General features: G+C 35.5%; 3 protein-coding genes across 7 annotated transcripts; 1 reads left to right on the top strand and 2 right to left on the bottom strand.

Moving 5' to 3' along the window:
• Nucleotides 1-971: 971 nt before the first annotated feature.
• On the top strand, nt 972-4997 carry LOC141615423 (zinc finger CCCH domain-containing protein 66-like). 4 transcript variants are annotated; one of them, XM_074433795.1, is made up of 2 exons: nt 972-1184; nt 2574-4997. In XM_074433795.1, exon 2 carries the CDS (start codon nt 2609-2611, stop codon nt 4550-4552), a length of 1944 nt encoding a protein of 647 aa, XP_074289896.1. In that variant the 5' UTR covers nt 972-1184; nt 2574-2608; the 3' UTR covers nt 4553-4997. The 4 variants fall into 4 exon arrangements, with proteins under 4 accessions (XP_074289896.1, XP_074289897.1, XP_074289891.1 ...); XM_074433796.1 differs by having other exon boundaries at nt 1016-1153; XM_074433790.1 differs by having other exon boundaries at nt 1066-1429; nt 1482-4997.
• Nucleotides 4998-6140: 1143 nt separating this feature from the next.
• LOC141590432 (internal alternative NAD(P)H-ubiquinone oxidoreductase A1, mitochondrial-like) lies at nt 6141-7970 on the bottom strand. The gene is made up of 7 exons (XM_074411028.1): nt 7933-7970; nt 7425-7548; nt 7144-7307; nt 6945-7059; nt 6618-6797; nt 6367-6533; nt 6141-6286 (listed from the first exon to the last, which is right to left on the bottom strand). Exons 1-6 carry the CDS (start codon nt 7968-7970, stop codon nt 6381-6383), a joined length of 774 nt encoding a protein of 257 aa, XP_074267129.1. The 3' UTR covers nt 6141-6286; nt 6367-6380.
• Nucleotides 7971-8931: 961 nt separating this feature from the next.
• Nucleotides 8932-15385, bottom strand: LOC141615404 (notchless protein homolog). 2 transcript variants are annotated; one of them, XM_074433783.1, is made up of 14 exons: nt 15186-15385; nt 13745-13898; nt 13456-13537; nt 13226-13315; nt 12995-13120; nt 12786-12913; nt 12100-12299; nt 11540-11603; nt 11238-11348; nt 10236-10373; nt 9905-10047; nt 9738-9792; nt 9588-9644; nt 8932-9499 (listed from the first exon to the last, which is right to left on the bottom strand). In XM_074433783.1, the coding sequence occupies exons 2-14, from the start codon at nt 13892-13894 to the stop codon at nt 9419-9421; spliced, it is 1425 nt and encodes a 474-aa protein (XP_074289884.1). In that variant the 5' UTR covers nt 13895-13898; nt 15186-15385; the 3' UTR covers nt 8932-9418. The 2 variants fall into 2 exon arrangements, with proteins under 2 accessions (XP_074289884.1, XP_074289878.1); XM_074433777.1 differs by having other exon boundaries at nt 15190-15385.
• Between the last annotated feature and the right edge of the window lie 8146 nt (nt 15386-23531).

Here is a 23531-nt window from a genome sequence, read left to right as displayed (position 1 = left end):
TTCTATTTCATGTGAATTGGGGTAATCAAACAAATAGAAAATATATAACTATATCTATTAAACTAATGGATTGTCACAAGGAGAATATAGTTGGACATAAGATGAGACATAAAATGAGATAAAGAATTCGCTCTCAACCAAGCAACTCCTTAATAGTTAATATAGAGCATTTTATATGAGTGGATCTTGCGTCCCATTTTCGTGTTCCACTGCCTCTTCATCTGACACAAAAGCATTAATTATTGAAATTAAATGTCAAATGCAAGTGATTACCATATGAAAGATAAGTCTAAATGGTTATTTCTATGGATGACAAATGCAGATTATCATATACGATTATCATTATATGATCAATTCGCTAAGAGAAGAAGATCGAAGGAGATCAGAAATAGGTTGTCTACAATATCAGTGATCTAGCGTAGCACATATATAAAACAAGTCAATTGTCTCATATATCTAATATAATAAAAACCGATTATTTAATAATAGAAATTTATAACAAAAATTCTCATTTTCAAACAATAAATTGATTCATAAATCTTCACATTTATCGTAAAATGTTCATAATTTAACCTGTTTTAATTTTAAACGGGTTTAGCCGTTTAAAATGTGAACATATATAAATTGATATGACCCATTTTTGATTCGTTTTAAATTAAAGACATATATATTTCTATATTAGACAATTTTTTTTTGCCATAACTTTACAAAAATAACCCGACGTGGCCATGTCCGAATTCTCAACAATCTATACAACACAAGTCCGTATGGACTGATAGATGAACCATCTTAACCAAAACCATAACGTGATGGTTGATGCCCAACTATTATAATTATTTCTATTATGGACCAATCCAAACCTGATTTAATCGACCAATTTACAAGGTTTGTTTAAGACGGATATACCCGATTAAACAATTTTTTTAGCCATAACAAGTTAAACAACCCAAAAATTAAAAAAGAAAGGGTCAGCTTTATTGACCAATGCAAAAGGATGGTATAGTAAACAAAGAAAAGTCTACCTTTTTCCACAAAAAATAAAAATAAAAATAAAAATATAATATTAAGATTATTATTTTATTAACATTCTCTCACTCAAAGTTGCTTTCAATAGTGGGTTTTGGTCTATGTAGTTGGGCGGATTTAAAAGGAGGTGTTAACCCCATTTCTGCTGCTGAAAATTAGTGAGCCATTCTTTTTCATTCTTCCATAATTCCATTTAACACTTATTATTACAACAACATAAGTTTTCTTCTATTTCAAGTATTTTTTAGGTATGTTTTTAAGAATTTTTGTTCATTTTTGAGTTTATTTGTGTTTATTCTTTGTTGGGTTTTTGTGATATTGTATAGAGTTTGAATCTTTATTTTTAGCTTAGTTGATGGTATTATTTCATTATGTAATCTAATAGTCATCTAAATTATTCGGGGTTTAACCGTGCACACCAAAGATAGCGGTTGCGGATTCCCTCGTTTTCTAAGAAAAAATTACTTAGTGTTTTTGCTTATGGTTATTTGATTGATTGATATATGGTATAAAGTTTGAATCTTTATTTAGCTTATTTGATGATATATGTTTCATATTGAAATTTAATGCTTATTTAGATTAGTTGGTTTTTTGTTTGTGTTATGGTTATTTGATTGATTGGTATGAATTTAATTAGAAGTATAAGTTGCATATATACTCACTTTTGTGTAATGTTTTGGTTGTTTGTGCTATTGAGTTTGAGAACTATGATTTTTTAAATTAAAAAGAACAAGTTTTGTTGATTAAGAGTCAAAGATTCTCATGAAGTTCTTAAGAAATTGGATAAAGACTGATATTTTTTTTTATTTTTTTTTTAAAAAAAATTCAATCTATTATTTCCCCCCAACTTCGATTTCATAACTAGTACGGAGTACCCTATTCGTATTAATCATTTGTTTACCTTTGATTAAAATACCCGACAATGAATATAAACTGTAAAAGAATGATTGAGACGGATGGAGAAATTTCTTGGTAATGGATGGATGATTCTTTCTTCATTTATTGTTGAGAAATCAATAAAGATTGAAGCTCTATGCTAATTGCTAATATGTCTAGGATTTCCTTGTTATGTGGTGTGGATTGCAACTGAACTTGTAGTAGGTAATAGATATTTTTGGGAATTTGGTGAAATTAGGTTTGTATAACCATAAAGCTGAGATATTCTCATTAATCACAACTTGGGTTGTTATTTTTTATTATCTTGGCTTTAATTAATTCCACAAAAGTTAAATATTTGAACTTTTTTTGTTTGCTATTTTTGTAAGTTGTTCGTTTTTTTCTCTTCCTTGTGCTGCTAGTAAAGGGTAAGACTGCGTACATTCGACCCCCCTAACTGTGCAATTCCGCAGGAGCCCTTGAGGCACGGTTGTGATGTTGTAATGTTATCGTATTAGTAGATGTCCATTTTTCCTGGTTTTGATGGGAAATGTTTTGTTGAAATTGGTCAATAATTGTGCTATCTGTGTCACATATTGCATCACGTGCGTATGATCTTTGAAATTTGGGCATGAATCTAAAAAAGGGATTTGCTTTTGTCATGTTTTCAGTTAAGCAAGAGAGAAATAGAAGCAATATAACTTTCATGTGTAGTGGTTCAAAAGCGAAACTCGCTTCTTCTGAAGTTATCATGGAGAATGAGTTGGAAAAGAATGTTTCATCACTTGGGGATCACCCAACCTCTATTTTACTCGAGTTATCGGCCGTGAATGATCTAGATGGCTTTAAGCATGCTATAGAGGAAGAGGGTCGTGATGTCGAAGAAGTAGGCCGTTGGTATGGGATAAAAATTGGGTTAAAAAAGATGGGGTTTGAGGAGAGGACGCCGTTAATGATCGCGGCTTTGTTTGGCAGTATGGATATCTTGAAATTTATCCTCCAAACGGGTCAAGTAGATGTAAATAGAGCTAGTGAGTCGGATGGTGCTACTGCTCTGCACTGTGCAACTGCTGGTGGTTCTCTCTATTCACATGAGGTGGTCAAGCTCCTGGTTGACTCGGGTGCTGATGTAAACCAGGTTGATTGTAATGGAAATCGGCCTGTTTACGTTATTTCTTCTGGCTTAAGTTTCTCTTCAAAGTTGAAGAGAAAGACCTTGGATACCTTGCTGAACAAGGGAGGTAATAATGAAGAGCCATGTCCGACATCAGATGAGGAGGGCTTGTCTCCCAAATCCTCGATTGATGGAAACGGGCCGGAGAAGAAAGAATACCCGGTTGACCCGTCCTTGCCCGATATCAAGAACGGAATATATGGAACCGATGAGTTCAGGATGTATACCTTCAAGGTCAAGCCTTGCTCAAGGGCTTACTCTCACGATTGGACCGAGTGCCCCTTTGTCCACCCGGGGGAGAATGCCAGGCGGAGGGACCCACGGAAGTACCATTACAGCTGTGTACCATGCCCAGAGTTTCGCAAGGGAGCATGCCCTAAAGGAGATGTCTGTGAATATGCTCATGGTATTTTTGAGTGCTGGCTACATCCAGCTCAATACCGGACTCGTCTTTGTAAAGATGAGACCAAGTGTGCTCGAAGGGTGTGCTTTTTTGCACACAAGCCAGAGGAACTTCGCCCTTTATATGCCTCTACTGGCTCAGCTGTCCCTTCTCCTAGGTCATATTCAAGTGCACCTTCGTTTGATGTTGGACCATTAAGCCCTCTTTCCCTTGGCTCCCCTTATATGATGATGCCTTCGACATCGACTCCTCCAATGACCCCCACGGGTTGCTCTTCTCCGATTGGTGGGACCGCAGCTTGGCAGAATCACCTTAATATCAGGCCGCCACCAGCCTTGCAGCTTCCCGGTAGCAGGTTAAAAGCCGCTCTATGTGCCCGTGACATGAACTTTGAAACCGGGTTACACCGGCAACAATTGTTGGATGAGCTAGCCGGTCTCTCTATGTCCTCCCCTACCAACTGGTCCAGGTCTAGCGAGTTGGGCCGACTTGGCGGACTCAAGCCCACTAACCTTGATGATATGTTCGGACCTCTGTCACCAACTGGGATGCAAGCCCGGCAGAGTATCAACCAACAGCTGTGCTCAAGCTACTCCTCTGGAATGCCTTCTTCCCCGGTGAGGGGTGGGTCCCCTCTCAGTATGGAATCCTGTGCCTCACCTTTTTCAAATCCCCGGCTAGCATCTTTCACTAACCGCAGCCAAAGCTTCATCGACCGGAGCACAATCAACCGACTTCCTGGCAGGATGCCAGCTCATCTGTCCGATTGGGGTTCCCCGGATGGTCAAGTGGAATGGGGAGTTCAGGGAGACGAGCTTAACCAACTCAGGAAATCGGCTTCATTTGGATTCAGAAGCAATGGCAACAATAATGGTCCAAACCCCGAGATTGAACCTGATGTTTCCAGGGTTAATTCTCTAGTAAAGGATGCTCAGCCTTCAAATTCAGCCAAACTCAGTTTCGAAGAGCAGCAGCAGCTTAGACAGCAGTATTATCTCAACAGTGGCGGGTCCGAGATGATACCGGCTTGGGTCGAGCAGTTATACATGGAGCAGGAGCCGATGGCAGCTTGACGCGTATGGTTAATTCCCACCTTGCACCTTTTAATTTCCGATTAACATCCAATTAAGTTTCATTTAATCAAAACTATCAGCTCTAACCCGAATTAAGCAGGCGATCAAGAATGCATCCGACAGCCGAGATAATTGGGTAGAGAATAATAATAATAATAAAAGTAATAAACCAATCTTTCTAGGATAATTAATATATTCATGCAAATTGAAGTATTCTTTTGATTATTATTAAGTCTTTATATTATTTCCTTCTTTTGGTATACTGGGAGTCTGGGAGATGAATTTTTATCAGATCAGAAGGTAGTGATCACTGATCAGTCTGCTTCCCCAGTTCCTTCTGAAAATTGTATGCAACAAAATTATGTACTGATAATATTTGATTTATACATTTCTTTTGTCTACTGTAATATTATTATGTATTCAAATCTCAAACTTGTTTTGTTCATCAATTTAATTTTACTGATTATGGTTATGCTATTTGTTCGAAAGTGCGATTTAAAATCTTAAGTCATATCAGTTCATCATTAATTCGTCCCAGAGTCGAGAATGTGTATTTGAAGTCTAGACAGCAGCACATACTGGAGAGGGTAATATCTCCATCACTACTAGGTCAGGACCTTATTATGTTATTATGACAACATTATAGCCGAGGGCCCGAGAAAAGGCACTTGGAAGTCTAGACAGGAAAACGGGAGACGGGTAGTATCCCGGCCACTAGGTCAAGACCTTATTATTGTCGAGAACGGGTATTGTCTAGACAGGAAAACGGGAGACGGGTATTATCTCGGCCACTTGGCCAAGACCTTATTATGGTCGAGAACGAGTACTTGAAGCTTAGACAGTAACAAAAACGAAAGACGGGTAACATCTCCGTCACTAGGTGAAGATCTTATCGCGGTGTCAGATTAAATCTTCAGATAATATTCACTTGTTCTATCTGTCTGCCTTTACAACTTGTTCTTACTGATCATCTTCTGTTGGTGAACCTAAACATTCCATTTGTCTTCCTTTATTCTTACAACCATTATTCTGATTTTTGAAATCTGAATATAATAACTTTGAATATATGCACAGATTAGACAGCCATAGTATTCTATGATTTCTATTTAACCTCACACCATTAATTAAAAGTTTACTTTAACGACAAATGTTATAGATAGTCAGACAATCTCTTTCGGATCTTCTCTGATCTTCTTCTCTCACAAACCAAGAAATAATATATTTGAGCCACCTGCATTTGTCATCCATGTAAGCAAAATATAATGTTTTTTATTTACTCGTAAAAGGAGAAGGTTTTATTAGAGCCTAAATAGGATGATTCAAATGAATAGGATGAGTTTCGGGTCTCAGGTTCAAACCATTGTAGAAACAATCTAGCATACCAATTGGTTCGATTTAATGGGAATCATTATGGTCATCTTTTTTCAGAAGATGAATGATCTTCTGTCCTCTGCAATGAATACTGTAGTTATCGCGGCAAATACATAATCTAGACAACAATATTGTAACATAAATCCAAATGTGAGAGCAATTCTGGTCTCTATATTATGATCATTAACACATGAATTTACAGAAAAGAATGACAGCATTATATATCCTTGGATTCCAGCTGCAGGAGGCTAAAACACGCGGCTCTGAGGCTGAGCAGCCTGAAATCGGAATGAACGCTGCAAAGTACCAATCGAAACAACAGAACCATGCATTAGGACTCACCCTGTATCTGGCCTGAAAAATCTACATAAGGAATGAGAGACGCCGTAAAAAAATAAAACAAAATGTGACAGCAATTAAGGAAATAGAAAACAGATTTGTACCAGTTCGATAAGATTTAAATTCGACTGATGTCACGACCAACGAGGATGGTAGTAACCCAGTTAATAGCTACATAGAAACGGTTCCTCCAGCTGATGACCCGAGTAAGATATGCAGACCGCCAGATAAACCAGCTCGGAAAACCTTTCAGTGACAACCCTTTACCATCCTGAACAAGTTTAACAGTACTTTATAAGTGTAACTGGTAGCAGCACATAAAGGAAATTACCGGGTTGACGTAAATAGGACTCACCTTGCTTTGTCTAAGGTCCACAAGTGCCTTGTAACTACCAATAGTCGCCATTGACCCAAGATGTCGGTAAACAAAAGATTCACCAAAGTCGACATCTTTAGCGCTGTTAGCGTGTCCTCCACCTTTTTTACCAATGCGATTCAGAAGCCTGGCTACGTACTTCCCTTGCCGCTCTGCTACCTGCTTCAGCAAAGTACGAATGCAGCAATGTTAAAAGTCTTAAAACTCAGTAGGAGAACTTTTGTCACCGTTAAGGTCCTACACAGTTCGATTCTGGACTAAAGCGGATTTTGAAAACATATACAAGGACAAGCTAGTAGATAGAACCTGTGCCAAAGCTGGGAGAACCAGTTTGTCTGTACTTCCAAGAAAACCGGCACAATCACCAATTGCATACACATCCTCAACGGACGGAACACGTAGCCACTCATCAATACCGATCCTGAAATGTAAAATAGAATTTATAACAATTCAGTTCGTCATTTAACTCAAGGTATTAAAAGGTAACAGCGAGGCAGCGACTCACCTTCCACCGGGTGACTTTGGAAATCCAAGGTCCTTCACAAAAGTGGACGGTCCGACTCCAGTAGACCATACTAAGAGTCCATAGGGAACCTCATTGCCATCACTTAAGATTATCTTATCTGCCTTAACTTCCTTCACTATTCCACGAACTAGTTGAACTCCTGACTGAGAAACAGATGCAATTATAACTCGATTGGAAAAGCGGAATATAAACATCTAAGTGATTGCAGAAGTCTTTATACAGCAAAAATGAAATAAGTCTGATCAAATTAAACTGCTGACCTTAGTCAGTTGTTTCACAGCATAATGTCTGAGACGGTCATCAAAAGACGATAAGATTTCATTTGCTTGCACACAAATTAGAAATTCTGCAGGTCGATTTTTCCTCGATAAAAGTAACTGTAAGCTTTAAAAGAACGTAAGAAAAACGGACTGATAAATAATCAGACTGATAGAATAATTGTAAATATGTAATTTATCTTACAATTATTCTATCACAGACCTCAATATATTTACAATAATTCTATCACAGACCTCAATTAAGGTTACATGTATATAGTCTTTGACATGAGCAACAAAAACAGGCACTTGAAGTCTAGACAGGAAAACAGGAGACGGGCAGTATCCTGGCCACTAGGTCGAGAATGGGTACTTGGAAGTCTAGACAGCAACGGAAACGGAAGACGAGCAACATCTCCGTCACCAGGTCAAGATCTTATCGCGGTGTCAGATTAAATCTTCAGATAATATTCAGTTGTTCTGTTTGTCTGCCTTTACAACTTATTCTTACTGATCATCTTCTGTTGGTGAACCTAAACATTCTTCCATTTGTCTTGCTTGATTCTTACAACAGGCAGAAAATCAGGCATAGTATTCTAACCAACTCCTACGAGGCGCAAAGCCAAGTACAATAAAAAAAAAAGGGAAGATCCCTAAGACATAAATAACTCGATTTAGGCAAAAACACCACACAAACATGAAATTAACGGGTTTATGAACTAGTCCAAATAATATGTCCATAGTTTCGATTTGTCACTTAAATTGTTTGTCAATAGTTCCATTAAAATGTTTAGGATGGGAAGGGTAATTTGGAAAGTTGATAAAATTTGATGACAATTCAAAGTTATGTGTTGATTACAACCTTCTCAAGTTTAACGATCATTTCCACAACTAACCTTAACACTCGCCCATTCTAATCATTTTATTTACTTTGATATCTGTTGTGAAACACGGTATATTTTAGTCATACGTAAACAATATGATTGAAATGGAGCAAATCGTAGTTCATTTTTTCACCAAGTTAAATCTCACGATACCACCGGTACACGATCTCATACAAGAATACATATACTACAAAATCGATAAAGCACTTGTTTTTAATAGGAATAAATATAATTGTTTGGTTGAGATGATTCGTCTATCAATTTTTTCCTTACTTCCTAACTTGATTAAGTGCACAATAACAGCATTATCAATTACGGGCGGGGGCAGGACGCGAGCCAGGCTAGCATAACATTTTTTAAGCCCAATTGAGTTTTGGGCAGGTTTGTGGGTGCGAGTCTTTGTAAATTTTGAAACACATCGTACAAAACCGCTTTGTTAGCCGGGCAAACAGGCCCGGCAAATGGGTCATCCCATTCATGAACATCTCTACAGTTAGTTGGTCAATATGGGCTGGACCAGAGTAACTGAACAATCCAACGATGCTAAATTTATAAATTTTTGGTTGGGCAACTTTAGTACTTTCTCCATACCCTAAATTCTTGACCGATAATTAAAATCGAAGCAATTGAATGTCCAACTCGGCTTTATATAACTTTGCTATATATTTTCTTTCTACAAGAAAGAAGGGAAAACATACCTTCAAATAGTTTACCAAATTATTTTTCTGCCACGTTTACCAAATAATAACTTATATGGGTTCAATTAGTCTTGCTGAAGACGGGTCGGAGCAAGTGACGGATAATGCCACTCACAAAACGGATAGGGGGGACAAGGTGGGGCACCCCCATGTACTTCCCTCTCTCCTTTATTTGGGCCATTTGTGAGGGAAAATGGTATCCGTCACTCCAAAGTCAAAGTGACGGATACGTGCCGTCACAAATGAGATTTTGTGATATGGGTTACTCTGACGAGATCACATCATGAAACCGACTCACATAAGCAATTGTGAAAGCTAGACTATGTCGTATTAGTTAGTAATTACGCCGTAAACTTTCAGATATTGAGTTAGTGACCAGACGTCAAATGGCAAAATCACGCCTCACACGAAGCTATCACATAAAAAATTTCGTTGTCTTGTCTTTGCTACCAGAGGCCGCCTTTTCTCCGTTAGGACTCCAGTCCACAGCATAAACCTGCAGGAATATCAGAGTAGGAACATCAAAAACTATAACAGCGAGATACGGGAGAGCGCGATAAGTTACATAGACATAAGAGTCAAACCTCATCAAAATGGCCTGGCAGGTCATGCTTTAGTTTTAGAGTCCTAATATCCCAGACCTGATAAACGAGAAGTCCCTTGTCAAAAACTCGATACTAAGCTATTACAAACTTTGCAATAAAAAGAAACGTAACCAGTTAGTGTCTACCAACCTTTAAAGTGGAGTCCTTGCTTGCACTCACTAGAAACCGACTATCCGCTGACCAGCTGCATTTAAACATTTAACAAAAGTTGGATGATACAGAGGATGGTTTTATGATTGTGTTAATCGGAACCAAGATAGAAAAAAAATTCACGGAAGGAGATAAGATGTGCTAACCAGATCTGATTCACAGACGCAACATGACCTCGAAAAACATGAACAAATTTTCCCGTACGAGGGTTCCACAACCTGACTGATTTATCAAATGAACCACTTGCCAACCACTGCCCATCAGGGGAAAACCCAACGCTGTTCACAAGCTGTGTAAACAAGCATTATGAAGTATCAGTTCAAAGGACATTATTAATAATTCGCAGTCATGTAAATATTTATTTAAATAAATGTAACGGAACTGCAGAGAATAGAGCGGCTTGTGATGGAACCGAGATCAAACTATATCCACACCTGTTAGCAATTTTTTTTTACAAAAAAATAAATAAATCCGAACCTGTTGGTGGCCCGTCAATCGAAATTTTGGGTGCTTGTCTAGAAGAGGTTCCCATATGTACAAGGAACGATCATCAGAGCCTGAAACTAGTCTCTCTGGTGCGTTGCCCCTCACTTTGTTATAAATCTCCAAAGCAGCCTATTAAACCCACAAAATGAATTGGAATCACGCTAAACTAAAAATAACACACGTCATATGGCGGGGATGGGGGGTGGGGGTGGGGTGGATCTACTCATCTACTACACAGATAGCGACGGGAAAGATTCTATCATCTCAACAACTGCCGACAGCAAGTGCTGAAAAGGAACGAGTCATTCCCCACAGTAATGTTTGACATGGAATCCAAATATCAGAAGCATTTATTACAAACTTTCAGAAAATGAAACGAAAACAATGTATGTAACAAGAACAAAGCAGTGAAATGCAGTTCTCCTTTCATCCTTCGACTTTCACATTTACATATAGTAATATGTATTTAATCCTTTCACATGTGTTTATTGTTTATTGACGTAAAAGATAACAGTTTTTAAACGTGTACTTCCTTCATTTCACTTGATTGTTAACATTTGTATTCCTTCAGGAGGAGTATTTTAATCAAATCAAATGTTACCAATAAGGTGTGATGGAGAGAATATAAGGGTCATACCATTGTTCACAAACTATAGTACAAACACTCCACTTAGTTCGCCAGTCGCCATGGCGACTGGCGAGACTGACACGACACATGACAAGTGTCCAACACGCCAAAAATCATGTGCATGAGCAGTAATACTCAAAATCACTAATTAAAGAATTTTGCTAGTTACTTGTCCTTCTACAACTTACCAATAGCCTATATAATTAATCATATCGCTTGTCAGCGTGAAAGCAAAATAAGTACAAGTACTCCGTAGTATTTAAATTTTAAAGTCGTATTATAGGAGAAGGCCGAAAGAGAAGGTACATGGCATTGCCCACAAATACAAAGGCAATAACATTCTGACACAAACAAACCTAAATTACCTCTTTCGCTTCCTCGGGAGATTCATGTTGTGTTCCCTTGTGACCAAAAGCTCCGGTACGAAGGACATGATCAGTGCTGAGTGCCAGAGAATTGACCCAATGCCCATGCCCCTAGAAATTAAAGTTCATCAAAAGACATTAGTGATAAACTAAGGATCATCAACTGTGCTTTTCTTTAAAATATAGATACAGCAGCCAAAATTTCAATTTCGGCAGTGCTCCACAGTATACTCTATAGAAAGCATCCCCGAAAAAAAAAATGTTAACATCTTAACTCATCTAGGCAACGAAGTTTGAAATACCTTCAACTCACGAATCAACATCCCTTGCTGTGTGTTCCAAACTTTTATAGTACAATCTTGAGATCTGTTGCAGGTAAAGAAAATGCATGAGCGAAGAATTCTTCAATTTAAGCTACAGAAAGTAAATGATGAGCAGAACCTGCTACTAAAAACAATATTTAAGGAGCTAATAATTGTCTTTTTTAAACATAATTCCAAATCTAAGTTCGAATCACACTAGGTTTTCTATTGGAAAATCATCGAATAACACTGGTTGAAGCCCCCTCTTAGGCATTGACTCCAAACTAAGCCTAAGGATCGTGAAACCAAACAAGAAAGGGCGGGCATGTAGCTAAGTCAAGCAAGTCTGAAGACAAACTCTAAGTGACGGACACAAGAGCGGTGAGAAATTAAAGGATAAGCAAAGGGAAGTAACAAAATATACAAAGTAGTTGTATATCTTTAGCAAGGCGGAACAGAATAGACAAATAATGGCGTCCTGTATGGATGAAAATGTTGTCCAATCACATATAAATAGAAAAACAGAAAGGTAATAGCTCGGAATTTAAATGGCAACATACCCAGTGTATATTACTCCATCTCCACCCCATTTTACACATGTTACAGATAGTGTATGGCCGCTCAGGCACATTACACATCTTTTAAGAACTACATCCCAGATGCGTGCATCACCATCTTTGCTAGCACTTACAAATCGGCGACATGGAGCTTGAAGGTGGAGGGGTTCCCAAGATATGGCTGTAATCCATTTTCTGTGCCCCTGAAATGAGAAATTTCAGTAAAGTCTCACAAAAAAAGCGATGGCAGTCATCAACAACATAGCCAAGTGCCTCAAAGTTTCCCAGAATTGGCAGGGCAACGGGATCACACGTATGTTGCCCTAACTTTACTGCCGAGAAAAGAAAGCAGCGATTTTTGGACAGCCCATAGTGAAATGTATGCCAAGAAACTCAAATAAAAAGAGATCGATTATCATAACAGAAGGTTGCATACATCAACACCAGTGATCTACTCATAGGTGGAACTTGGAATTCTTTACCTCAGTGGGAAAATGTTATTGTCGAATAAATGTAAGTAAATGTCTGTAAACACACATTTAAGCATGCATAGGAATGATCAAAACGCTCCCTCAAAAAAAAAAGGAATGATCAGAATGTTGTGCATCCATAAGTCACAAAGCAACCATTTATGTTGCAACTAAAACAGAATCTACGGAGTTTGTAATTAAGACGTTAATAGACATTACCACAAGCGGTCCACCAAGAGACTTTCCAGTTTTTGGATCCCAGCACATAATTTCTCCTGCCTTGCTGCCACTGGCTAGATACTTAGCATCAGGTGACCACTCAACGGAAAGAACCCAATTCTTATGTCCTATACAGAAATAAGGCAAAGTCAGTTGAAGAAACTAGAAGCGCGTACTCTATTTGCCAAAACAAGCATTAAGTAGCTAACCTTGACACGTGTACTGTGGTAATTGGGTATTTATGTCCCAGAGCGTGATATTAGTGTCGCCTGAACCACTAGCCAAATTTCTGCCATCAGGGCTAAATTTAACCACAAGCACAGCATCTTGGTGAGCTGCATCACGAGAATCAAAAGTGAAGCAGTTCAACAACTAGTTTATCTAAAATACCAGAGAAGTAGGTCGGAATATCAATCAATTTATAAAAGTTTAATTATTACCAGATAGTGTTTGAGAACAACGATAAACTGGAGCAATGCGAAAAATTGCTTGAGGCTGATAAACAATTTGTACTATATTCTCCACAGAAGCTGCACAAACAAATGCCACAATCTATAACAATCCAGCAGCAATTACAATTACACCTTATATAATACTTTCCGTCTCAATCATTTATTTACCTACGTAAGCAAATGATTGAGAGGGAAGGGGGTAATAGTATAATACTGACCATTGATTGACTGAAGAAAAACTCCGAGTTCAACGACAAGTTCACGATCATTAATATAAAACGCATATGGCAATTTCTCTTCCTGTAAATACAATAACAGGCATAATTCAAGTTAAGATGTTTTTAAACAAGACCTTCTTAACTTAAAACGACTCTCACAACCAACTAAAATAGAGGTGGAACACTGATAGGGCCTCCCAATGGAAGTGAAAGGAGATTGAGAGACGATTCAAGTTAAGACGGTTTTAAACAAGACCAACGGAGAAATAATAGAAGACGAGTCAGTTACATTGCCGAGGAGTTTATTAATGATTTGTTGAAATTGTTTGGGACCAATCGAGTGAGGAACACTGATAGGGCCTCCCAATGGATTCCCCTCTGAGTCTTTCAGCGCACAAATTACACTTCTTTCCTCTTCTTCCATCACTTCCATTACCATTTTCCTGGTCAAAGTCAAGATTTTTAACAAAACATCCAAATTATGCAGAAAACTAGGTCATTTATTTACCTTTTATATAAATTGTCAGCCGTATTTTAATCAAAGTAAACAAATAATTGAGAGTTGAGACCGAGATCAGGCCCGGGGCGGCGGCCTAGGGCCCAAGCTAGAAAGGGGCCCATTGTTCAGAGTTTTAAAATAATAATAGTGGTAAGAAAAGAAAAAAAATCTAATTTAGTAAAAACGAAGCAATGCTTTTCTAATTTCTCACCCTGAATCTCTAGGCTCTACCCTCTTTTTTTTTTTTTTCTAAGACCCGAATTCCCAACTCTTTTCTTCTTTAATTGGAAATTTAGAATTTAAAAACTCATCTTCTAATTCCTAAGCAACAGTTTCTTAATTTCAATGGCCCAAGATATAAGATATATGATCACTGATTAACTTATTGAGTCGATCATAACCCTAAAGCTTTGATTGAGATGGTCTTCAAATGTGGTAGGGTGAGGCTCTTGATAAAAGTTAACGCCTTAATTAAGAGTTAATCTTCTTCCACTACCACCACCCTTAATCCACCTTACACAAACCCACTATTAATGTTTTGCCGCAACTCCTTTGGTCAACCACCGCCAAAATTATTGGCCACCAGCCTCTTGGCCAAATTACCACCAAAATTGCATTATCTCACTACTAAAATTCGACCACCACTCCTTTGGTCACTATTAAAATTCGGCCACAACCCCTCATGGTAGATATTATTTTTAAGCGAAAGCAGCAAACCACTTGCCCAAAACCCGGCATGGCTCATCCCAAAATCCACAAAGCCTCTTCCGCTACACGAAAGAATTGCATTATACCCACTCCAAATTATGACACTATCCTTTTCTCACTACCAATTTCGGCCACCATCTTCTTATTCTTCTACTGGATTTACCTCAAAAGAATAAGAGGACAATTATCTAGAGTAATTAATGCATTTTTTTGTAATTGGAAAGGTATACGCAAAAATAAAATTCAAACACCACTGATTTCACTTGCATTAACTAGCACATGTACATTATCCCTGAAAATCAAATAAGCAAAGCTCAAAGTTTAAAGCATTCATTCATTAACTAGCACACTCTTGGACAAATCCTCATCATCAGTAAAATCAGACGAAACATATGAAATTAAGAACAAATTAATATCAATTGAATAGCAAATTAATACAGTACTAATTTAAGGGCAAATTCGTATGAGATTCAATTCAAATAAGCATATGAAATTAAAAACAATAAAAAGATTAAAATCATACTTACTAAATAATTGATGGATTCGAAATAGGAATACAAAAAAGAGGGATTTATCCTTCTTGCAAAGAATTTTCAAGAAGGATAAATCTCAGTTTATGGTTAGAGGTGCGTTTAGGGTTTAGGGTTTGAGCCTAGAGGTGCGTTTAGGGTTTGAGCCTAGAGGTGGGTTTTGGGTTCAACCAAAGAATTGGGATTTTGGTAAAGAAAGACACTAAAATAAAAGTCCATATTTCGAGTCCATACTTGGTAGTTACTAGTTAGTACATTGATTATTTTTTTTTTTTTTTTTTTTTTTTTTGATAAAGTAAAGAAATTAGGTTGACTAATTAACCTATACCATCCTCTCGGATGAGAAAGGTAAACGAAATTCAAAGAATTTTCATTTACCACGGAGAACCATAATAAGAAAGGGTACAAAGAAGGAGGCTCTCGTCTGAAAAGTCGGATACTTTAAAACCCCCAAAACAAATTCATTACGATAAAATAGAAGAGCTGAGAAGTTACCTTACCAAACTGTAAAGAACACAAAAGGGGAACAAAGAAACCTAAAAACCAGATTTGTTTACACATCCAAAAGGATTTAAAACTTCAATAAACATTCATCAAAAAGCTAAACTTTATATTCTGAAAAAAGTTGAACAATGAGTTCAATTTACAAAGGTAAATCGATAAAAATTGCTATTAAATCCTTAATTTAAACCTTCTTTAACTAAGATATGCCCTCCTAGGCTAAATTGGAGAGCAAATTAAAGTCTAATCTTTAAGAAGGAGAAAATGAAGAAAAAGGGCTGAAATATTCTGAAAAAATTAACAATGACTTCAATTTACAAAGGTAAATCGATAAATATTGCTATTAAATCCTTAATTTAAACTTTCCTTAACTAAGATATGTGACTAAAAAATGCCCTCCCAGACTAAGGTGGAGAGCAAATTAAAGTCTAATCTTTAAGAAGGAGAAAATCAAGAAAAATGGCTGAATTTTTTTGAAAAAAGACTTGATAAGAGACTAGGATCTACCTCATCTTGAAGGAGGAACATGGCTATGAAGAATGAAGATTAAAGAATAGGGATGAAAAAGATCTCTTCTACACCAAGTCTGGGATTTTTTTGCTTTTAAGAAGGTTTTCTCTTTCTAAATTGTTAGAGAGAGAGGGAGCCTAGTACATTGATCATTCGGTTGAGATTGTTTTCTCCACACATCTAACGGTCCTAAATTTATTCATAAATATTAATAAAAGTAAAGGTAAAATGAAAGTTAGAAGGGAAATTATTATTAAATGGGGCTTGAAAAAAGGAAATTGTAAGGATCCTAATCTAGAAAATAGAACCATATGTGTTACGTAGAGTTGATCATATGGCCCAAGCCCACTAGCCCGCCCGGCCCAGCCCGATTTTTCCCCAAGCTTGGGCCTCGATTTTAGGCCCGAAAAGCCAACGGCTCGAAGCCCATGGCCCGATTCAATATAATAGGGCCGGATTAGGGCCGTCGTTATGCCCGGATTTTGGCCCGGCACAGCTCGAACATTGCAAAATTTGCGAATATGTAAAATTTAAGAATGTTAATAAGCATTCAGTAAAATAATTAACCAATCAATTGTTGTATTGTAAATAAGTCATAGTCACTTGTTTACATGTATTAATTTGATAAGGCTTAGTATTTTCCTTTACTAGTATTTAAATGATAAAAAATGAGCTAATGATTTTGTATCACACTAGTGCCGATAAATTCTTTACCATTATCGGCGTGCTAAGTCAGTATTTTTGAGCCTAATGAACAACAAATATCAAATCAATTACAACACTACAACAACATACAGTAAGCACCGCACTAAAATATATTATTACACTATTAAAAATTCTGCATTTAGTTTGTATGGATCACCTCTATCAGTAGGTTCATAAAATGTGCGTTAGGTTACTACTTAATTGACAATACTTGAAAAAATCACATAATTCTTTACGAAAATTTTGATAACAAATACACAAAGTATCTAACTTCATAATGGGGATTTCTAAACTTATTTCAAGAGAAACAAATAAAATTTAGCCCGAATTGGCTCGAAAGCCCGCTTTAACCCCGGACGGGCCAAGTTTGGGTCGATGAAATAAGCCCGTACTTGTAGCCCGGCCCGCGCACTTGGGCTTAATTTTGCCAGAACTCTGATTGCTTACGGCTTATGCCCATTAATTTTTGCTTAAGGAGCCCATTTTTCTTTTAAATATTAATTCTTTTATAAAACGTTTTTACAGAGTGTGAGGTTAAGACGGTGAAGGGATAAGAGGAGAGTAATTGTGTGTATTTTTAGATTTTTTTATTAGGCGGGTCAAAATAAATAGGTTTTGTAGATTGTAGTTGGTAAAGGGCTAGTATATTTGGGTCGTGCGAATTTTGCTCGAACTCTGATTGCTTACGGCTTACGCCCATTAATTTTCGCTGAAGGAGCCCATTTTTTAAAAAAAATATTAATTATTTTATAAAACGTTTTTACACATGCATTAATAAAAAACCATGTATAACTTTACATTATTTAACTTCATAAAACTTCCATTACTTAACATGGTTGAGTGATAAGGGCATCAATGTAGTTTGTGGATGGTTTTACAATGACTTATTGTAAGACATTTTATGAGAAACTTACTATTTTTTTATAAAAAAAATTAGAGTGGGCCTAAATACACTATCAAAATGTCTTGAGACACTCTCTTTATGTTTCATATGACTGATTTGCCATTTAACTTCCAACCTCTCGAATGCAGTTATTATAATAAAATCAGGGGTATTTTCGTCCATTACTTATAATTGGAGTGTCCCAGGAGATTTTGTGAATGTATTTATTGCACCCAAAATTTATTAGAATGTATATGTGTATCCTATGAGCATAAGACTATCGCCTTAGATCGGCTTATACGGGATAATCCATAATACAAGTAAGGTTATAAATTTTAGATAAAACTAAAGTTTTAAGTGTATTTGTAATTTATAAGTACAATTAATTATTCTTTCAGTTAGATTATATAAATATTAATGTATTTTATTAATATTAGTGACTTATATGTTCTATAATTATATTTAAGACAACTTACATTAACAGGTTACTCCGGGGTCCCATGTCAATATTCGCTGGACTTAACCACGAAAAAGACAGGTTGAATCTAAGGGGAACTAAGTTAACGGGTTACTTCAGCTCGACTGGTTTATATCAAAGTTCGCTGGTCTTAACCTCGGAAAACACTAGCCGGTGTCAAGTCAAATTTCTACAGGTATATCATAGATGCTTTAATGTTTGACCTTAGAATTTATAATTTTTTAAAAAATTACTCCAATTCATTTAATTCATATTTCTCGGTTTTTATTTAGCCTCTCAATCATCATGTCAAGTAGTAACTCAAACTTAGATTTCAAGAGGACAAATCATTGGACAATTAAACTTAGTGCGTATAACAACCCGACCCGCCACCGTCGTAACACAACCCCAATAAGATGGGTGTGCACCTTTGGGCCCATATTTGTCCTCACTCAAGCCCAAAAGCACAAGGCCTTGTTACTAAGTGTAGATACCTCATTTTTGCACCTCCCGCAAACCATCCGGTGATGATTGATTGATTGGGCCGCATGTCTGGTACGCGGAACGATTTGTGACAGTTCGTAAATTTATTGTCAAGTGATTGCTCAAACACTGATGTCTACCTCTTAGTTGTCATCTACGCGCCGATACGGTCGTTTTGACAGTAATTAGAGTACATTTGGAGTCCGGGCCTAAAAATGGTGGGTGTATGTTAAGTAATATGAAAAGTTTTAATTTATTAACATGTTTTATTACCAAAATTTCAATTAAAATGTCAATTTTAATTATAAATTATGATATTTATTAACATGTTTTTACCACAAAAGTTCAATTAAAATGTCAATGTTGATTATAAATCATGAAACTAGTTTTGTATCCCATGAAAATCACGGGATTTTTAAAGGTTTCTTTTATGTTTATATTTTCACTATTTTTTATTCATTTGCGGCTTTAATGATGTTTTTAATCATAAATCGATCAAATGATAGACATGTACGTACAAGATAAAAATACCTCGACCCTAAGTAAAAAAGAAAATATAGTAGCATCGGCAAGATACCTCTAATTTTTCACAAACTATACTGGAGTTGGCGGAACTTGATATGAATTACAAAAGTCACTCACCCCGTTTTGATCTTAAAAAGAAAATATGATTGGTAAACTAATAGAGCAAATAAAACATGGGAGATCAAAAGAATATAACCAATATTAATAAAGAAATTAATTATAAATTTACAAACATGTAAATTGTTTTCCAAATTGGCGTATTAACACAATTTCCACCTTATTCCGTGTAAATAGTTCCTAATAAAACATTAATAAAACTCAACATTACAACAGTCGCCTCTTATCCCTTAACAACTTTATAGATACATTACGGCAAATTATCATACCAATTGATTCAAAATAGTAGGAAAAGTCTTCACTTAATCAATTATATTTTTTCTTTCATATTCTACTATTTTCTTCAACTTTGGACGATTTTTTCTCCTCTTTTATTTTCCCCTGCCATCCAAATATTAGTCGTGTTTAAACGGTATAAAAACATATTTTGACACTCGGTTAATTGAAATTTAAAAATTTACATATGCTTAAATAAGATCAATTCTTGAATGATCGAAGTAATAAAATTGATTAATACCTCTTTCGAAATATGATTCATTCCACTGTTAAACTTTCAATCTGAAACTATATTATAAAAACACATATAAAACTATAATTTCATAACAACAATATATAAAACAAAATTCACATAACTTCTTTTTATGATAAGAATGAGGATAACAGATGCTTTGAGTTTATTTTTGTTTATACTTGAAATTTATTGTTATGTTTTGCAAACAAATAAAGAAGATAAAAAGACGTCATTATAGAGGAGGGATTGTAGTTACGAAAGTCGTTAAAATTGTGAAAGAGTGTTTTATGACTCTATCTTTTTTCTTAGGTATATTGAAGGGCAGATAAATGACTATTGAATTCTTTAGATTTATTTGCATTTATTTTGTATTATTAAGTGAAAATTTATTATTATTCGTTTTTTTTTTCTTACAAAATTTTTATTATTATTCCTTGGGTTATTATTATGTAAATAGGTATGATAGGTGGCAAAAACATATAGCGTGACATGTGTCCCTTCAAAAGAGGCTCATCATGCCTTTTTATGCTATTATTATATAGATTTTCAAATTCCATTTTATGTTACATGGAAATTAAGTTATACTCCTTTTGTTTCGTTTTTTTTAATTATTATTTTAGAAATATTGTCGATGGTCAATTTGATGATCCACACTCAATTTTGTACATTTATCATCTAATAATTAGCTTCCTTCTCTTTTCTTGATCTTTGTGTTATACAAATAACCGATACGAAAGGAGTAATAAAATCTATCTATCTATATATTATAAAATGCAGTAGTAAAAGTCAATCTTGCGTAACCCCTTAAACCAATCAACAAACACGTGGCAATTAAGCTACACTATACTTGCCACATCATCTCCCAAGACTCCACCTCCTAAAAAATCTATGCTAAATACGGAGCTCTGAACTCCCCATCCATATCTCACATAAAAGTGGTGCACAACGGCCAAGCTACCTCCTTCAGTCTTCACATTCCTAATATGAAAGCGTTTAGTCTTTTCGACTTCCAATTGTTAATGACTAATAACAATTACATCTTCACCTATATATTAATGAAAAATCAAAACCCAACACCATTTTAAATTGACAAATACAATTTCCAAACAAAAGGCTAGTTAATGTCCAGATAGAAAAGAGTTCAAGTAAAAACGTTCAGCTCTCTAACAACTTACATAGTAGAGAAATTTAAAGTTTTTCGAACAAATAACGTAGCTATAATAATACTGTAAACTATAGGTTAAATAAATTACACATCTCTCTTATTGGTTGTATACTTGTATGAACAAATGAGAACTTACACCTCATGAAAGAAGGGAAAATCCTAAAAAAACGATTTTATTCATAAGAATACTCTTTTAATTTATAGAGATGTAATAATACAATGTGAAATTGACATAACTCGTCCAACGCAATAAGATACGGAGTATATAAAGCGCTAATTACTGTGTAGTCTAACGTACAAATACTAATCTAAGAATACATATCAAATTAAAGGTAATTATAATACAAAATAGGATGAGCTATCAAAATGTAGTCTCACACAACATAAGAAACTTCTCTAGCTGTAATAGTCTTCATAAATTGATAAGCCACCCACACCTTCGAAAAACAATAAGGCTATCTGAGTAATAATACCAATTAAACCAAAAATAACCACAATTTAGGCCATATGTGGTTCAAATCACCCCCTGTATCATTGGATCATTACCAACTTTAACAAACAAATATATTAAAACAAAATATGTTCAATAAAATTAATAACATTGACACGGATATATAATTTATTAGAGAAGAAAATAAATTAGATAGTTGAAGAATAAAAAGGAAAACAAACCTGAGTTTCAAAGAGCCTAATCTGCAGAATTATGTCAATAAACACCAAAATAAACACAGATTAAAACTTATATTGCTCAAAGAACTAATCAACCAAATAGTAGTCAATGTAATTACTAAACCAGCAAATTAAACTACATAGATATTATTAGATAACCAATTAAAGAAATGAAGGTCAAATGATTAGTAGTGAAACAAATAAATGGAGATATTAGAAAATAAAAAAGAACCTAAAGTAAAGCAGAGAATATAGAGGGGGGAAAATTAGTATGACTATTTGTTGATTGATGTAAAGTTTTATAACAAAAAATCATTTAGTATTTGAAAGTTTCATAATATGCGGATAGAAATAAGTGGTGTCATCATTATCACTGTCCCTTTATATAATCTTCTTCTAACGTTATAAATAGGGAGTATTGAATAGAATTAGGGGAATGCAAAAAAAAAAAACTGGTTCGTATTTACTCTTTGGAGTTAATGATGATGTAATAGGTATAATGAGGAAGTAATAAAGGGCTAATTAATTGAGGTACTTAAATTGAAATTTTGATTTTTGTTGGTGCGAAGGTATGTAAAGAGGCAGGAAAGATGAGAAATCCAACATTTAAGACTCTTTCTTTATTTCTTACGGAAGTTATTGAGATTTGGAATAAGTAGGTAAGCTGTGACACCCTCATTCATTGCGGAAAAATAAACACGTAATTCTAGAATAAAACTGCATGGATATGTTTGTAATAGGTTAATTTGGGTAAAACCTGTAATTTTTAAAACCTGAACCTGTTATAAAAGTATCCAAATGGGAAGGTGTCAAACATGCAAGGTCTAAAATAAATCTCATAATAAAACATCGCTAAAGTCGCGAAACAAAGTTATATAACCCAAATATGATAAAGGGAGACATATGTCCCTAAAAAGTTACATAAATTAAATTAATTTATAGAAAAATAAATTAAATCTATAAAATATGACAATTACGTGGCAATGAGTTTTCATGCTCACATTTACGTGGCATTTTGGGATCCTACGTGGCTTTGTCTACGTGGCGTTTATTAGTCATTTTAGGGTAACCTTTTAATTATATTTTATAGATAACAGGCATAATTCTCCGCATCAATTTTAAAAATATATACAAGCATCATCATTTCTTGTTTAAAACCTTCTTAACTTAAACGACTCTCACAACCAACTAAAAAAGAGGTGGAACCGTGGAAATAAAAGGAGATTACGAGATGACTCAAGTTAAGACGGTTTTAAACAAGATCAACGAAGAAATAACAGAAGACGAATCAGTTACATTGCCGAGGAGTTTATTAATGATTTGTTGTAATTGTTTGGGACCGATCGAGTGTGGAACACTGATAGGGCCTCCCAATGGATTCTCTTCCGAGTCTTTCAGCGCACAAATTACACTTCTTTCCTCTTCTTCCATCACTTTCATTACCATTTTTCTGGACAAAGTCAAGATTTTTAACAAAACATCCAAATTATGCAAAAGACTAGGTCATTTGTTTATTTTTATATAAATTGTGGGCGGTCTTTCAATTAAAGATAAACAAATGATTGAGACGGAGAGAATACTTTGTATTATTCAAATCAAAAGAAGAAACCCAAACCCGCCAATTACCCATGAATAAGTCGGGTACCCGTCTAACCGCCAAACCGCCCAACCTAGCAACTAACATTCCATTAGGTAAAACAACAGCGTTTTGTAGTCAAATAAAACTTTATTAACAACTAAAGAAGAAGGTAAAAATTAAAGAAGAATAGTTACCTGGGTACAAGCTTTGATGAGTGAAGAATTGTGAATAATA

Source organism: Silene latifolia, chromosome 1 (genome assembly GCF_048544455.1).
Source record: "Silene latifolia isolate original U9 population chromosome 1, ASM4854445v1, whole genome shotgun sequence".
Lineage (NCBI taxonomy): Eukaryota > Viridiplantae > Streptophyta > Magnoliopsida > Caryophyllales > Caryophyllaceae > Silene > Silene latifolia.
Note: the sequence above shows the minus strand (reverse complement) of the source record. Positions and strands in the feature narration are given on the sequence as shown.

Bases quoted from the DNA above. Each gene is read 5' to 3' on its own strand.
- LOC141615423 (XM_074433790.1), top strand. From the start codon at position 2,534: ATGAATCTAAAAAAGGGATTTGCTTTTGTCATGTTTTCAGTTAAGCAA.
- LOC141590432 (XM_074411028.1), bottom strand. From the start codon at position 7,970: ATGGAAGAATGTTTAGGTTCACCAACAGAAGATGATCA. The intron at 6,798-6,944 runs GTTCTATCTACT...TTGCTGAAGCAG, and splicing joins TTCTCCCAGCTTTGGCACAG to GTAGCAGAGCGGCAAGGGAA. The intron at 6,534-6,617 runs GTGAGTCCTATT...AAACTTGTTCAG, and splicing joins TGGACCTTAGACAAAGCAAG to GATGGTAAAGGGTTGTCACT.
- LOC141615404 (XM_074433783.1), bottom strand. From the start codon at position 13,894: ATGGTAATGGAAGTGATGGAAGAAGAGGAAAGAAGTGTAATTTGTGCG. The intron at 13,121-13,225 runs GTAATAATTAAA...CTCGTGATGCAG, and splicing joins TTGTTCTCAAACACTATCTG to CTCACCAAGATGCTGTGCTT. The intron at 10,048-10,235 runs GTTCGGATTTAT...TTGTTTACACAG, and splicing joins GATTGACGGGCCACCAACAG to CTTGTGAACAGCGTTGGGTT.